The sequence below is a fragment of the Ursus americanus genome, chromosome X (assembly GCF_024610735.1).
Source record: "Ursus americanus isolate L20-20 chromosome X, mUrsAme1.1.p, whole genome shotgun sequence".
Classification (NCBI taxonomy): domain Eukaryota; kingdom Metazoa; phylum Chordata; class Mammalia; order Carnivora; family Ursidae; genus Ursus; species Ursus americanus.
Genome location: NC_142164.1, coordinates 20578911 through 20592168, shown reverse-complemented (window position 1 = coordinate 20592168; position 13258 = coordinate 20578911). Strand labels below are relative to the sequence as shown.

The following is a 13258-nucleotide window of genomic DNA, read 5'->3' as shown; positions in this document are numbered from 1 at the left end:
ATTTATATATGGTAAGTTTGGAGACATCTGTTAAATCTATACATGTGTTGTGTTTGGTTCAGAAAGTGAGCAGAGTGCATTATGGACAGTGCTTTGCTTCAGATACCATGTGAATGCCTGGATTTAATACTTGCAACCGGAAAGAAGTTAGTAGATGAGCCACTGATAGAAATTCTGGAGCTACAGGGAACATGAATATCAAGTGATAGAATCCCAGGGAAAGAAAGAAAGGAAGCAAAATGAATGTGAAGAAATTAGATTTTAAACAGTAACCAACTGTCATGCTCTTTTCTCGTCCTCATTCTCTTAGAAAGGTACAGCGGCTTTAAAAGGTCACCAATGCTTATTGCAGAACATAATGTTAAGCAGAGCCCTCAGCTCTGCACTAGTGTACGCAGTCTCTGGAAGTAGTGAAACACTTCTTTTCTTTTCCATAAAGCACCATGGCTGGGGATTGGGGATGGAATTTACAGAAATTCCTAACGTTGAGAGTACATAATATATAACTTTAAGCTGGAGGCAGGGGGGAAGATGCAAAAAATTGGTCACCGTTTTCTCCACTAGGATTTTTCTGAGGCTGCCTTCATATGACTTTTTATCTGTTTCAGACACCTTTTTAATATAATTTCTGTTTGACTATATAAACATAAGATAATTGAGGTTATTTCCCCAGCCATTTACAAGTTCAGATTTAGTTGTTGTCACTTTTGGGTTTTTCTCTTATATTCTTTCGGGAGAATCTAAGAAAGTAGAAGGATATGTGAAAGGGGTCACAGCCCTGAGAAATCTCTGCTGAGTTATTAATATAAAGAATAACTTCTGGACTCAGACCTTGAACTTTTCACAGTATTTCTGGTTGTTGGTATGCTGTATTTGGTTTACTATTTTTGGATCTTAAGGGTTATGAGTTTTATGCCTTAAGATTAGACCTTCCATTGAGCCTGAAATATTCACGAATGTAGGTGTAATGTGGAGAATTGTCTTTAATTTCTGAGGACCAGAGAGACTCATTTAAATTACCAATGAAAACTGTAATATTTGTGGTAAGACCTGAGAGAATAGTAAGTTAAAAGTCAACAAAAACTTGGCCTCTCAGAGGACTGAATAGACTGCTGAACTGGACCGGTCCTCAGGTCTCGGGCGGCATGTGCACTCTGCCGTGACCGACTGCTGCAGCACTGGTTCTCCATGTCACCCCAGAAAGGATTTACAACCCACAGTGTGCCCACGTGATGAACGTAATAAACCCAAATGGAATGCCTAACTGTTAAGTATCTAGAGGAGGAAGGAAATCCTTTAACGGTGGGAATCAATATCAAGTGCCTTCTGACCAGGGGTGTCCCCAGTAAGAAAAAATGAAAAATCTTAAGAGATGAAGATCACATTGTACCTACATAAGCAGAATATGAAGGAGATTAAGTTACACAAATTTTTATTGAGACCTCTTTGAATCTCCTCCTTTTTCATCTATTAGGAGAAATCCCTTCTGCAGATGGTTCCCTTGGATGAAGGTGCCAGTGAGAGACCCCTTCAAGTCCCCAAGGAGATCTGGCTTCTGGTAGATCACTTATTCAAGTACGCCTGTCACCAGGTAAGTGACTGTGGGCCTGCCCTGCAACTTTGGACAGTGTGTGAATCCAGTAGGAAATGATAATACCTCATGTCAGTATAGGGCTTGTAACTTTCCCAAGCTGCATTCACAGAGCAGGACTATCAGGTCATCTGGGCAGATGGAAGTATCCTTATTATAGATAGAGAATTGAAGCCTGCAAACTAAGTGATTCAGCTAAGACCACAGCATAGGTGTAATGGTAGAGCCAGGCCCGAACATTGGTGAATGTTTTCTTACCTACTAAAGAGTAGTAGAACTCAAAGGAAGGTTTGCTATGGGCATGCCATTTACTCCTGCCTAGCATTCCCTAGTATCAGTATCTGAATGTGGTTCAACTGTTTGGACTCTGCCTTCCACTTGTCAGGAAGCTAGAAGTGGGGACACCTCATCTCCCACTCTAGCCATCTAGTCTTGTGCCATCTCAGGTATAGGCTAAAACCTTTGAAGATCATTTTCTGGTTTGAAACAAAGTTTCACACGGATTCTACAGATGATAAATGAAAAAGATGCCAATGTCACACCTCCATTCCTAATCACAAGTATGCATATTACCCTTCCATTTGCATCCTGCCACTCTATTGATCCCTGGGTGGTCTTCAGAACCTTAGGGCTGATTGTCTTGCCTTGTTCCATTCATTGTGACCTCTCTGGTAGGAGGACCTGTTCCAAACCCCTGGAATGCAGGAGGAGTTACAGCAGATCATTGATTGTCTGGATACTAGCATTCCCGAGACAATCCGTATCCTTTTTGACAAAGGCTTAGGAAGCTGGATGAAGAATTCTTGACCAAGCTCTCCTTCCCACCTGCATTTGAGTTTTGTGTTTCCATCTTTACTTTCTTTGTAACTGTCTTTTATTATAAGGTACTCATTGACTCTGCAGTTGTTTTTCAATTCCTTTCAAGAACTTTTGACTTCTCTCTGTATCAGACTCTAACTGAAAGGAATCAAGGGGTAGGTAACAACAACTTTTAATAAACATGGAACATAGGACCCACAGCACTGGTACTGTTCTGCTTCAGACCACTGATCACTCCTGCCACCACATGTGTTGTCACTAGGACATGGAAGAGGATGGGAAACATTGGTGACTAGTTTCAAGGACTGGTCCAGTGTGAACGTCATTCTGCACACCATATTCCCCTGACTCTCAAGTTGAGCCAAACCTCCCAAGATTCTTTGATCAATTCTGTAACAACTCAGCTTCAGCATACCTGGACCAATAAAATACCAAACCCCAATTAGGATCAGTGTGCCCTGAATAATAGGAAGGAAACTGTCCCTGAGGGAGCTGGAGGAAGAAAGCAAATTGGGTCTCTGTGTTGCCTTTTCCCTGGGGCCCCTTTCCCTTGACTTAACTTAATCCAGCTGGCAGTAATCACTCTGTGGCTGAAGCACTGCTCATTTTCCTGGAAGCCCTGCCAGAGCCTGTCATCTGTTACGAGCTGTATCAGCGATGTCTTGACTCTGCTCAGGATCCCCAGAACTGCCGACAGGTGAGTTTTACTGCTCTGAGGATGTCTGGGCCAAGTGCCCCAAGAGAAATCAATTTCAGATGTGTAGCTAGCTATATGGTAGGATGGATCTGAATCTGTTACTCATGGCAGGACACCAGCATTGAGAGTTGGGACTCTTAAATTTTAGGTTGTGTTATTTCCTGTTATATTTGCCACACTTTTCTAGTTGGCCTATTGAGTAGGGCAGATACCTCTACTCTGGCATAGAATTGGAGAAGCTGATCATACATGGAATTCTGGCTGACATTACCAGGAAGGGTCTGTGACACTTGTGAGCCTTTCTCCTTTTTGTCCTCTTGGTGGGTTTTTTTTTTAAGATTTTATTTATTTGAGAGAGAGAGAGAGCACAAGGTGGGGGCGGGGGACAGAGGGAGAGAGAGAACAAGAGGCAGACTCCCTGCTGAGTAGGAAGCCTGCTGTGGGGCTCAATCCCAGGACCCTGAGATCATGACCTGAGCTGAAGGCAGACGCTTAACCAACTAAGCCACCCAGGAGCCCCCTTGGTGTTTGTTTTTTTTTAAGATTTTATTTTTAGGGACACTCATGTGGCTCAGTTGGTTAAGTGTCTGCCTTCAGCTCAGGTCATGATCCCAGGGTCCTGGGATTGAGTCCTGCATTGGGCTCCTTGCTCAGCGGGGAGCCTGCTTCTCCCTCTGCCTGCTGCTCTCCCTGCTTGTGCACCCCCGAACAAATAAATTAATAAAATCTTTTAAAAAAAGATTTTCTTTTTAAGTAATCTCTGCACCCAATGTGGGGCTCAAACCCACAACCCCAAGAGTCGCATGCTCCACCGACTGGGCCAGCCAGGTGCCCCTTCTTGGTGTTTGTTTTTAATCTTGAAATAATTTTGATGCATAGTGGCTGAGAATACCATTTGATCAGACTAGTGAGTATTGGGAGGAGCTCTCATCCATGCTAAATGACACTGTAGAGAAAACCACTGGGCTTGGCAGATGCTGTGGCTACCTTTCTGAGGAGATGGGAAAAGACCAGATTAATACTAACATGCTTGTGAGGTGGGGTGTGTGTGTGTGTGTGAATGAATGTGTGATGACCACATCACACATGTGAATGTGGCCTGGTCATTGAGTATACAGGGGCCAAACAGTATGACCATTCTGACTTGGAAGTTTTCATTTGGCAGGTACTCTATTAGTCATGAGGAAATAAAAGAGAGTTATGACAGATGAATGGGGTCCTGTGTGGGTTGGATTATAAACTACTGTGGCACCTATAAGCTCTTCTTACTCCCTTCTTTCCTTTATTCTCCTCACTGCCCACCTCCCTTTTTTAAAAAACAGGTGATTTCCCAGCTTCCAAGATGTCATAGAAATGTTTTCCATTACTTGATGGCATTCCTTCGAGAACTCTTAAAATTCTCTAAATACAACAACGTCAGCGAAAACATGATTGGTAAGAGTGCTTCATGAGAAGGCAACATGAGCAGAGGGGCGGGCTGGTTGGGACAGCCTTCATGTCCAGGCACATGGCCCACTGCCCTCGTCCCCTGCCCCGCCTCCCCAGTTCCCACCCCTGAGGCTTTGCTTAGGTTGTGTCTGACAAAGGGTTTCCTGTTTCTTTTTTCTCACCCTCTAGCTACTCTCTTCACTAGTCTTCTCCTAAGGCCTCCACCCAACCTTATGGCAAGACAGACTCCAAGTGACCGTCAGCGTGCTATCCAGTTCCTTCTGGGGTTTCTTGAGAGCGATGAAGACTAATAAGCCTTTTGCTCTTACTACTCTCTGAGATTCTAGAGGAGGAAGATCTTGGGCACCAAGTGTTTCAGAATGATTTGAAAAGTCATGCCACAGGAAGGGTCTGTTGCAGAATTTTGAGGCTATTGGCATGAAAAGGTTGTTTCTAGTGCAAGAGGAAGAGAGTTTCCTAATCCCTCCCTTACCATATCCTACACAGCAAAATACTTTTAGACTTATATTGCCAAGCCAAAGGTACCATATTTTGGTGTTTTTGTGTTCTCTCTCTATAAGGCAGAGATCTGTATTTACACTCCTTTACCTGGGGATGTGTTCATGGCCCTCCTGCCCAGCTATCATGATTGTCCTTAGCACCCTGGGCCTAGATTCTGAGATGTTCCCATTCTAGGTCTATAAGCACTACGTGCTGTAGCTCAGACTTGTCTGTAGTCCTTCGTCTAAAGCACTTTTGCCTGACCCCCTCCCGTATCACCCCTTTGCACTCCACTCTACTAGTTCTATTACATCGAAGGAAGTCTGAGTGAAGCTAGTGACTCCTGGGATGTCCCCAACAGTGAGTTAACCATCTACATGTGGTTGTGACATGCATTTGTGCATTTCTACTACAGTGACATCTGTATGTCTGTAACATTGGCCTTTTCATGGATCTGCACTGGGTGGAACCATCTTCTCTTGTTTCAGACCACATTTACTAGCAGAACTTTAGGGACTACTAGAGATGACATCCCGTCGATGTGAGAGAATCATGATCAGTATGGAAGCACTTTGAGCATTTCAGAAGTGAGAATATTCATGTTTGACAAGTCCTACTTTCTATCATCCCTTTCTGTTCTTATTCAGATTTTACATGAGAACTAATCCTGGTTGTCTGGGGGCCCCATTCCCCACTTAGAAATCCACCTCCAGAGCAGTGCTTGCATCACAGTCAAAAAGGCAGTCTGGACCTCAGGTGGGCCTCTCTGGCAATACTGCTCCTTCCCCCAGCAGGGTATTGTGGATAACCCTTAGAACCACCTCTCTGGTCTCCTGAAATACCAGGGGAGGGGATGTTGGCCCCTCCCTCATCAGGGCTGGCTCTGGGCTCTACGACCAGCTCCCCATGGCTCCTAGTCACCTTATCCAGTGTTACGTAAAAGAGACTATGCAGTGGCCCAATGAAGCCCCTTTCTCTCCCAGCCAAGACAACCCTCTGAGCTTTTCATTTACTCAAGCTCTGTGGGGCAGCATTCTTTTTTTTTTTTTTAATTATTCTGTGTTGATTGGCAAAGAAGCTACCAGCCGCTGACTGCAAAACTGCCTGATACAGTTGGCTTCTTCCTGGATTTCTTTCATTAAAACCACCCTGAGTCAACAACTCATTCTTGACTGTTAACATTGAATCCAAGGAACTTAATGTACAGACTCTGTGGTCTTGGGCATTGACTCCTGACTCTTCTAGCACATGGAAGGAGAGAGCCAGGGGAAACACCACTGCTGAATGGTTCTTCAGTTCTCCCATCTCTTGTAAGTTGAGTTCTGTGGGGGAAGAAAAGGTATGTATCCTGTGATATACTGGTTAAACCCTTTCCTGATTTGGAGTTATGGAACTAGGAGTCAAGTTCCTGGTGCCAAATAGCTGCAGATCTGATAGGTCAGAACTTCATTAATGGAAGATTGTGAGCAGAATGCTTTTGTCATCTCCACTAGGCCAGAAAGTGATCATAGGAGAGGCAGATTATAGAAGCTGGGGCAAGGTCATAACACAAAGACAGGGAAATGCCTGTCCTGGGCACGTTGTCTGGTATATTGCCAACATCCTAGGTCTTTGTTCATGAGGCAAACGCACTAAATTTCTTTACTGCCTCTGTTTTTTTCCAGCTCTGGTCCTGGGATGTATACAGCATTAAGGGTTTGAGACAATCTCTAGGTAGGGGAGAGAAATAGAGTAGATGTAAGAAATCTGCTCCCCTACTGTGCCTACTCCAGCACGCCAAGCTCTAATTCCTAAGTAACTATAATGTGCTGTTTATTTCATACATAGCTCCTCCGAAGTAAGGAGTTCACATCCAACTGGTAGAGAAGAACTCTGCATCTATATTGTTTTAGGGCAGAAATGGTTCGAACCCACGTGGTGACATTGCATTAGTTTCCCTTTCACTGTTTTCTGATTCTTATTCTATAATTGTTAAATTTCCCAGAAATGTCTTGGCCACTAAGCAAAGCTGCTAGTGGGATTCTGTATTTTGTGTCATCTTTTTTATTATAATTTATTGCAAATTTTTTTTCTGAATAAATATATGTTGTGTGAAAAATCAGTGTGATCTTGGTAAGGAAAAACTGAGGAGGGAGGCTTAGGCCACTGGGTCCCACTTGACTGCATTCCTCACAGCTACAACCATACTGTCATTTACTGTCTTACAGGAAAATATAAGAATTCTCAGTATATTTGCCCTTGAATGGGAGAAGAAGCCACGTATTTTCAGAGGCTAAGAAAGATGTCACAGTGCTTCCAGAGGCCAGTCCAGGATCTTATCCTAACCCTGGGGATTCAGGCAACAAAATAACACTGTTAGGAAAAAAGATCTTGATTCTTTATGCATGTAAATGTCACACTGGGTGAGATCCATGATCACCCCACCCCCAGAAATCCAGCAAACCCCAACATACACATTTTGGGAGAACACAGTGTCCTTGCCAACATAGCCTCAGCAGTTTAGACATGCCCCTACAAAGAGCCTGTTTTCACAGGATTCATTTTGCAACTTTTGAAAACCAGTTTTGAACCTTTATTTCCTCTTGGGGGGACAAAATCCGTAAATTTGGTACTTTGGGGGGCTCTCATCTGAACTTTAAGAGGAAACCCCTGATTTGAGCATGGTGCCTTTTATTCCCCTGCTGATCTCCATTCTGGTTCCGCTCCCTTTGAGACCTAAGAGGCCTCCGCTGGAGCTTTCTTTGCAACCAGGGCCCTCTTCCAGTTCCGTCTGACTATGAGCTTGACCCTGATGAATGTGCTGATTCAGTGTTGTCATAAACAGTTTTTTTAGCCCCACCCAAAGCCTTTGGCAGAGGAAGGTGTTTCCTTTTGAGAGAGATTTCCCCCCCAGTGGATGGAGATGACTGACACCAGCAGTGTTTACACAGCAGCAGGCGGTGTTGGCAGAGCAGCCTCAGTGACCACCTTTCCAGAGGTTGCAAACTGCAATGCTGGCTGCTGTTCCAGGAGAACCACTAGGGTCTTTCAGACCGCAGGGCAAGAGGATGACCTGGCTTTTGGTGTAGCCTAATAATTTACAGCTACACGCTGCCAGAGTGGGATCACCAAGTGTTAAGGAGAGAATCTTAGTGATCTAAGCCAGTCTCATTGTTCTGATGGGCAGAGTGAGGCTCAGAAGGGACAGTGAGGGACTCAAGGTCACTTAGGTTAGTGACACAGTGTGCCATAGCAGGGAAAAAAAGAGTTTAAACGTTGGTGGTAGACCTAGTTCTTTCTGCCAACTTTTTATTACAAAAAAATCTTTCAAACATACAGATAAGTCAAAAGGATACAATGAACACCCTGTACCCTTAACTCACCACCTGTTAACATTTTGCCACCATTCATCTCAGAGAGGTCTGATCTTCACTCTGGATTCTGCCACTTCCTCCTTGTGTGTGACGTTGGACTGGCTAGCCTGTAGTTTCCTGGCCTATAACATGGAACGGGCATAGCACTGATTTTGATGACTTAACTACATCTCACTTCCCTCTTAACTCCTTTGCGACTTCCCAGTGCATTTAGAAGAAACTCCAAATTTCCCATGGCCTACCAGGCCCTGCATTATTAAATGAGAAAGAAACGACGTGGCAGGCACGATACCTGGCCCGTAGTGGATGCTGCGTAGATGTTAGCCTATGCCCTGCACCCCATAGCTCTCCCCTGTATTTCACTGATTCTCTCCCACTGCCAAAGGCTTTCTGGCTTTCATTTGATGTTAACCTTGTCAACTAGATACAGTCAGACCCCATGCTCAGCCTACTCCTCTGCCCTCCTTCCCCCCCACCACAGACACACCACAGTGCCACCTTCTATACTTTTGTATTTCAGCCTTCTGCTGCACGTGTTTGGGGAGTAGGGGTGAGGTGTAAATTAAAGGATGAATAAGAGCTGCCATCACCAGCATGTGACACCTGGCTGTTGTTGAGACTCAGGAACCACACCTGCCGATCTGCCCATCCCGCCCCCCCCCCCCCACACCTCCTTTTGCTTTTTCCTGTACTGTGCTGCTCTGCCCTGCCCTGGATGCCTGGTTCCTGGCCCTTCTTTCTCTCTCTGCTTTGTAGATAAATCCCCCCTCTAGTTTCCACCTCTGCTGCTCCTACCTGAATTGATTCTTACCCAGCCTATGCTACTTACCTTCTCCCTTGTCTGTCCTGTGGAAGCTACTCCCATCCCCAAGTCCCCAGGTGGAGAAGAGGAACGTGCTTTTTCTTCAGTCACACTTTGAAGCCATGGTTTTGTGCCATTTAATCCCCCATCTTCCATTTAGATGAGTGGTTCTCAACCCTGGCTACTCATTAGAGTCATCTAGGGCATGTTTCTCAAAGTGTGGACCCCAAATGAGTATCAGCTGAAGACTGGTCTAAATCAGTGGTTCTTAACCCTGGCCACATAACCCAGGGTGTTAAAAAAATACCACTGCCTACACCCCACCTTAGAATGTTTGAATGCTCACTAGTAATGCTCCCCTGTCCCCACCACTGCACTCTGACACTGTCCTTTCACTCCTCCCAATTAGCTAAGCTCTTTCCCACCTCAGGGCCTTTGCACATGCTGCTTTCCTCTACCCAGAAACCACCTCTCTTGTGCACTTTAGAATAGCTCAGCTTCCATCTTTTCCATGCCTAATAAAGTCACAACTACCCACAGCATCTCCATTCCATTCATTTCCTTTGCTCCCATTCTTGGGCTTCCCGGCATAGCCTGGTAGCTGGCTGACTGCTCCTAGACCTACCTGCATATATCATTCATTCCACAGTCCTCCTCTTCCTCTCTTGCTAACCCTTCATAGACTTGCACCCCAGGAACTGAGAGGCAGGAAATTGCTGTGATTCTTTGCATAGGCTCCAACAGCCAGATTGCCTGGATTCAAATTCCAGCTCTGCCATTTCTAGATGTCCAGCCTTGGGCAAAAGTAGATCGACTTCTCTAGGCCTCAGTTACCACATCTTTATCTCTCTCTCTCTCTCTCTCTCTCTCTCTCTATTTGAGAGAGAGTGTGAGCAGGGGGAGGGGACAGAGGGAGTGGGAGAGAGAGAATCCCAAGCAGACTCCATGCTGAGCATGGAGCCCAGCACAGGGCTTGATCTCACAACCCTGAGATCACTAGATCACGACCTGAGCTGAAATCAGGAGTCAGAAGCTCGACTGAGCCACCCAGGCGCCCCAATTACCCCATCTTAAAATGGAATTAATAATAGTACCTTTCCTCATAGGATCATCATGAGATGGTATCAGCTAGTACATTTCAAGGGCTGGGAACAGTGCCTGCTGCATAAGTGCTAAATAAATGGCAGCTAGTATTCCAAAACCTTCCACTGGCATCAAGGCCCAGACCTCTCTTCCTCAGCCCTTCCGCTCTCAGCAGGTGGCCACACCCTTTACTTTGTGAAAATGTCAAAGTGGTTAGCGGAAGCAGCCCTCAAAGCCTTGCTCTGCAAATCAAAATGTCACAGCTTTACCTCGTCCCTCCCCCTTCCCACCTGTGTCAGAAGCAAGTGGTCTTCCTTCTTGCCTAGGCTAACTCTTGCACTGTGCTTTGAGCCCATCTCTTCCCATCCTCACTGTACTTGTTCCCATCATTCATCACCATCCCCCACCCCACCCCCTGCCTTGCATCTTCAATATCAGCCATTTATTCAGTAAGTATTTATTGAGGCCTCCTGTGTGCCAGGCGCTGTTCAAGGTGCTGATGATATAGCTGCCACAGTGCTTTCACTAGGAGGGTGGGGCGGGATGGGTAAGCAGAGAGAAATAGTGCACAAGGTAACTAGAGAGCATGACAAACGCTCTGGAGAAAATAAAGCAGGGTGACGTGCCAGAGGGCACAGCAAACAGACTTGGTCGGGGAAGGTTGCTTTGAGGAGGTGATGGTTGCTAAGACCTTAATCTCAGGAGGCCAAGAGGTCCCATATTTTGATTTGAATGGTGATTACACAGTATATATGCCCTGCCCCCCCCCCCCAAAAAAAAGCCAGCTATACAAGATCTGGCAAAGAACATTCCAAGCAAAGGAAAGAGCAAATGCAAAGACCTTAAGGCAGCAAAGCAGCTTGCTGTGTTCGGGAGACAGCCAGGCAGAGCACAGTGGGGCGGGGGTAGGGGTGCTGGATGAGGTGGGCAGGGCCTGTGAAGCCTGGGGAAGGAGGCTGCCTTTTATTCTACGGGCACCAGGAAGCTAACAGATGACTTCACTCGGGAACTTCATGATTTATGCTTCTCCTTATCTTAATAATAGTAATAGTCACTAACAACTACAGCTATCATTTACCCCAGGTGCTTTACTAATACATTTAACCTCACTTTCAGCCTTGACAACCACTTTATTAAGTACTACCTTATGCTCCTTTCATAGGTGGATAAAACAGGCTCAGAGAGACTACTTAGCTTGGTACTTGGCTAGTGGCAGACCAGAATATGACCCCAGACCAAAATCTGTGCTCTTACATAGAGCCAGTATCTCCCCAACTGGAGTGGGGATGCCCCTTGAAATCTTCCTTCAGGCTACATCCCAAGATTTCAAGTCAGCCGGATGACCTGCCGGGAGCTCAAATTAACCTGACTCTGACCCTGACCAGCTTCTCCTGGCATCTTCTTCTTTCCCATCAGCCAGGCTTGAACCTTTGATTATTTTTGGTCCCTGCCCCACTTCTAATCAGTCACCAGTTGCAATTCAACAAATATTTATGGAGCACCTGCTAAGTGTGGGCCACTATGCAAGATTCTGAAGGAAACCAAAATGAGTAGAACTTGTCGTCATAAGACATACATAATATTTTTTATAAAGAAGGAGGAAGAAAAGTAGGAAAAGGAGAGAGGGAGGGAGGGAGGGAAAAAGGAAAGAGGGAGGAAGGAAGAGGGAGGGGAGGGGAGAAAAGGTGTGATGGGACATTCTCAGGGGGCCAAAGTCAGGTCATTCACAATCTTGTCCATCTGACCCCTCCTTTCCACTGCCCACTTCCCATGCTCCACCACCAAATCCATACCCTCCTTATCTCAGGCCTGGCGTATCCTGTTTAATCCCTTTCTGACTAATTTTTCAGCTCCCTTTCAGTTTATTCTACACATGTCACTGCCAGACTAATCTTCCCAGTGGACTGCTTTGATGTCATTCCCTAATCAAAACCCCTCAGAGTCCCAAGCCTCCACTTACCACGGAAGTTTCGGTTCTTCAGCCTGCTATTAAAGCTCTCCTTAGTCTCTTCTGCCCACCTCTGTGGCCAAAACTCCCACTCTTGACCTTGTCATGCCCTTACCTTTCCTAAAATCACGTACACTCTGGTTGGGGTCAGTCTGTGGCAGCCACTTGGAACTCTCTAGCCCCTACCACTCCACCCGCCCAAACCCTATCAAACCCAAATGTCACCTCCTCCAGGAAGTCTTTTCCCCCAATTCCCGCTTCCTCTGAACTCTTAGAACCTTCCCTTTGTACAACTATTTTAACACACCACACACAAAAAAAAGTGTTGTTGCCCATCTGGGACTAGAAGCATCATGAGAGTGGGAACCAAGGTGGGCATATTTTGGATTTCCCCACAATGTCTCGGACAGAGTAAGTGCTCAATAATATTTGGTTAATAAATAAAGATTGTCCTTCAAAGGACTTAGAGACACAAGCCTGTGTACAATAGGTATTTCTGAAATGTGAATACATTTAATTATTCATATTGAGCCCTATTAACTTCAGAGGAGTTCACTTGTGGGTGTGTACAGTGTACTTAGTAAATTATATTAATGTCATCCAAGAAGTTAATAGCTTTTAACAGCCATCCAGTACTATTTTCTATTGTTTTCTAGCCAACAAAATCTGCCTTGCTGATTTCGCTTTTTAAAAGTGATTCTCAAGGTTCCTCAAAAACTTAAAAATAGAACTACCATATGATCCATCAATCACACTTCTGGGTATAAGATCCAAAAGAATTGAAAACAGGGATTTGAACAGATGTTTGCACACCCTTTTTCATATCAGTATTATTCACAATAACTAAAATGTGGGAGCAGCCCAAGTGTCCATTGACGGATAAATGGAGAAACAAAATGCGGTATCTGCATGTAGTGGGATATTATTCGGCCTTACAAATGAAGAAAATTCTGACGTGTTATAGCATGGAAGAGCCTTGAGAACATTACGCTCAAGTGAAATGAGCCAGTCATAAAAAGACAAGTACTGTATGATC

General features: G+C 45.1%; 1 protein-coding gene across 6 annotated transcripts in view; it reads left to right on the top strand.

The window, feature by feature from the left end:
- OCRL (OCRL inositol polyphosphate-5-phosphatase) overlaps positions 1-6088 on the top strand; it is a 55887-nt gene extending 49799 nt beyond the window's left edge. For all 6 annotated transcript variants that reach the window (XM_087860005.1, XM_087860004.1, XM_087860003.1 and 3 more), the window contains 5 exons: positions 1475-1591; positions 2267-2351; positions 2980-3107; positions 4430-4541; positions 4725-6088. In XM_087860005.1, coding sequence (XP_087716131.1) covers positions 1475-1591; positions 2267-2351; positions 2980-3107; positions 4430-4541; positions 4725-4846 — 564 coding nt within the window. In that variant the 3' untranslated portion in view covers positions 4847-6088. The remainder of the gene's footprint in view (positions 1-1474; positions 1592-2266; positions 2352-2979; positions 3108-4429; positions 4542-4724) is intronic.
- Positions 6089-13258: the final 7170 nt, after the last annotated feature.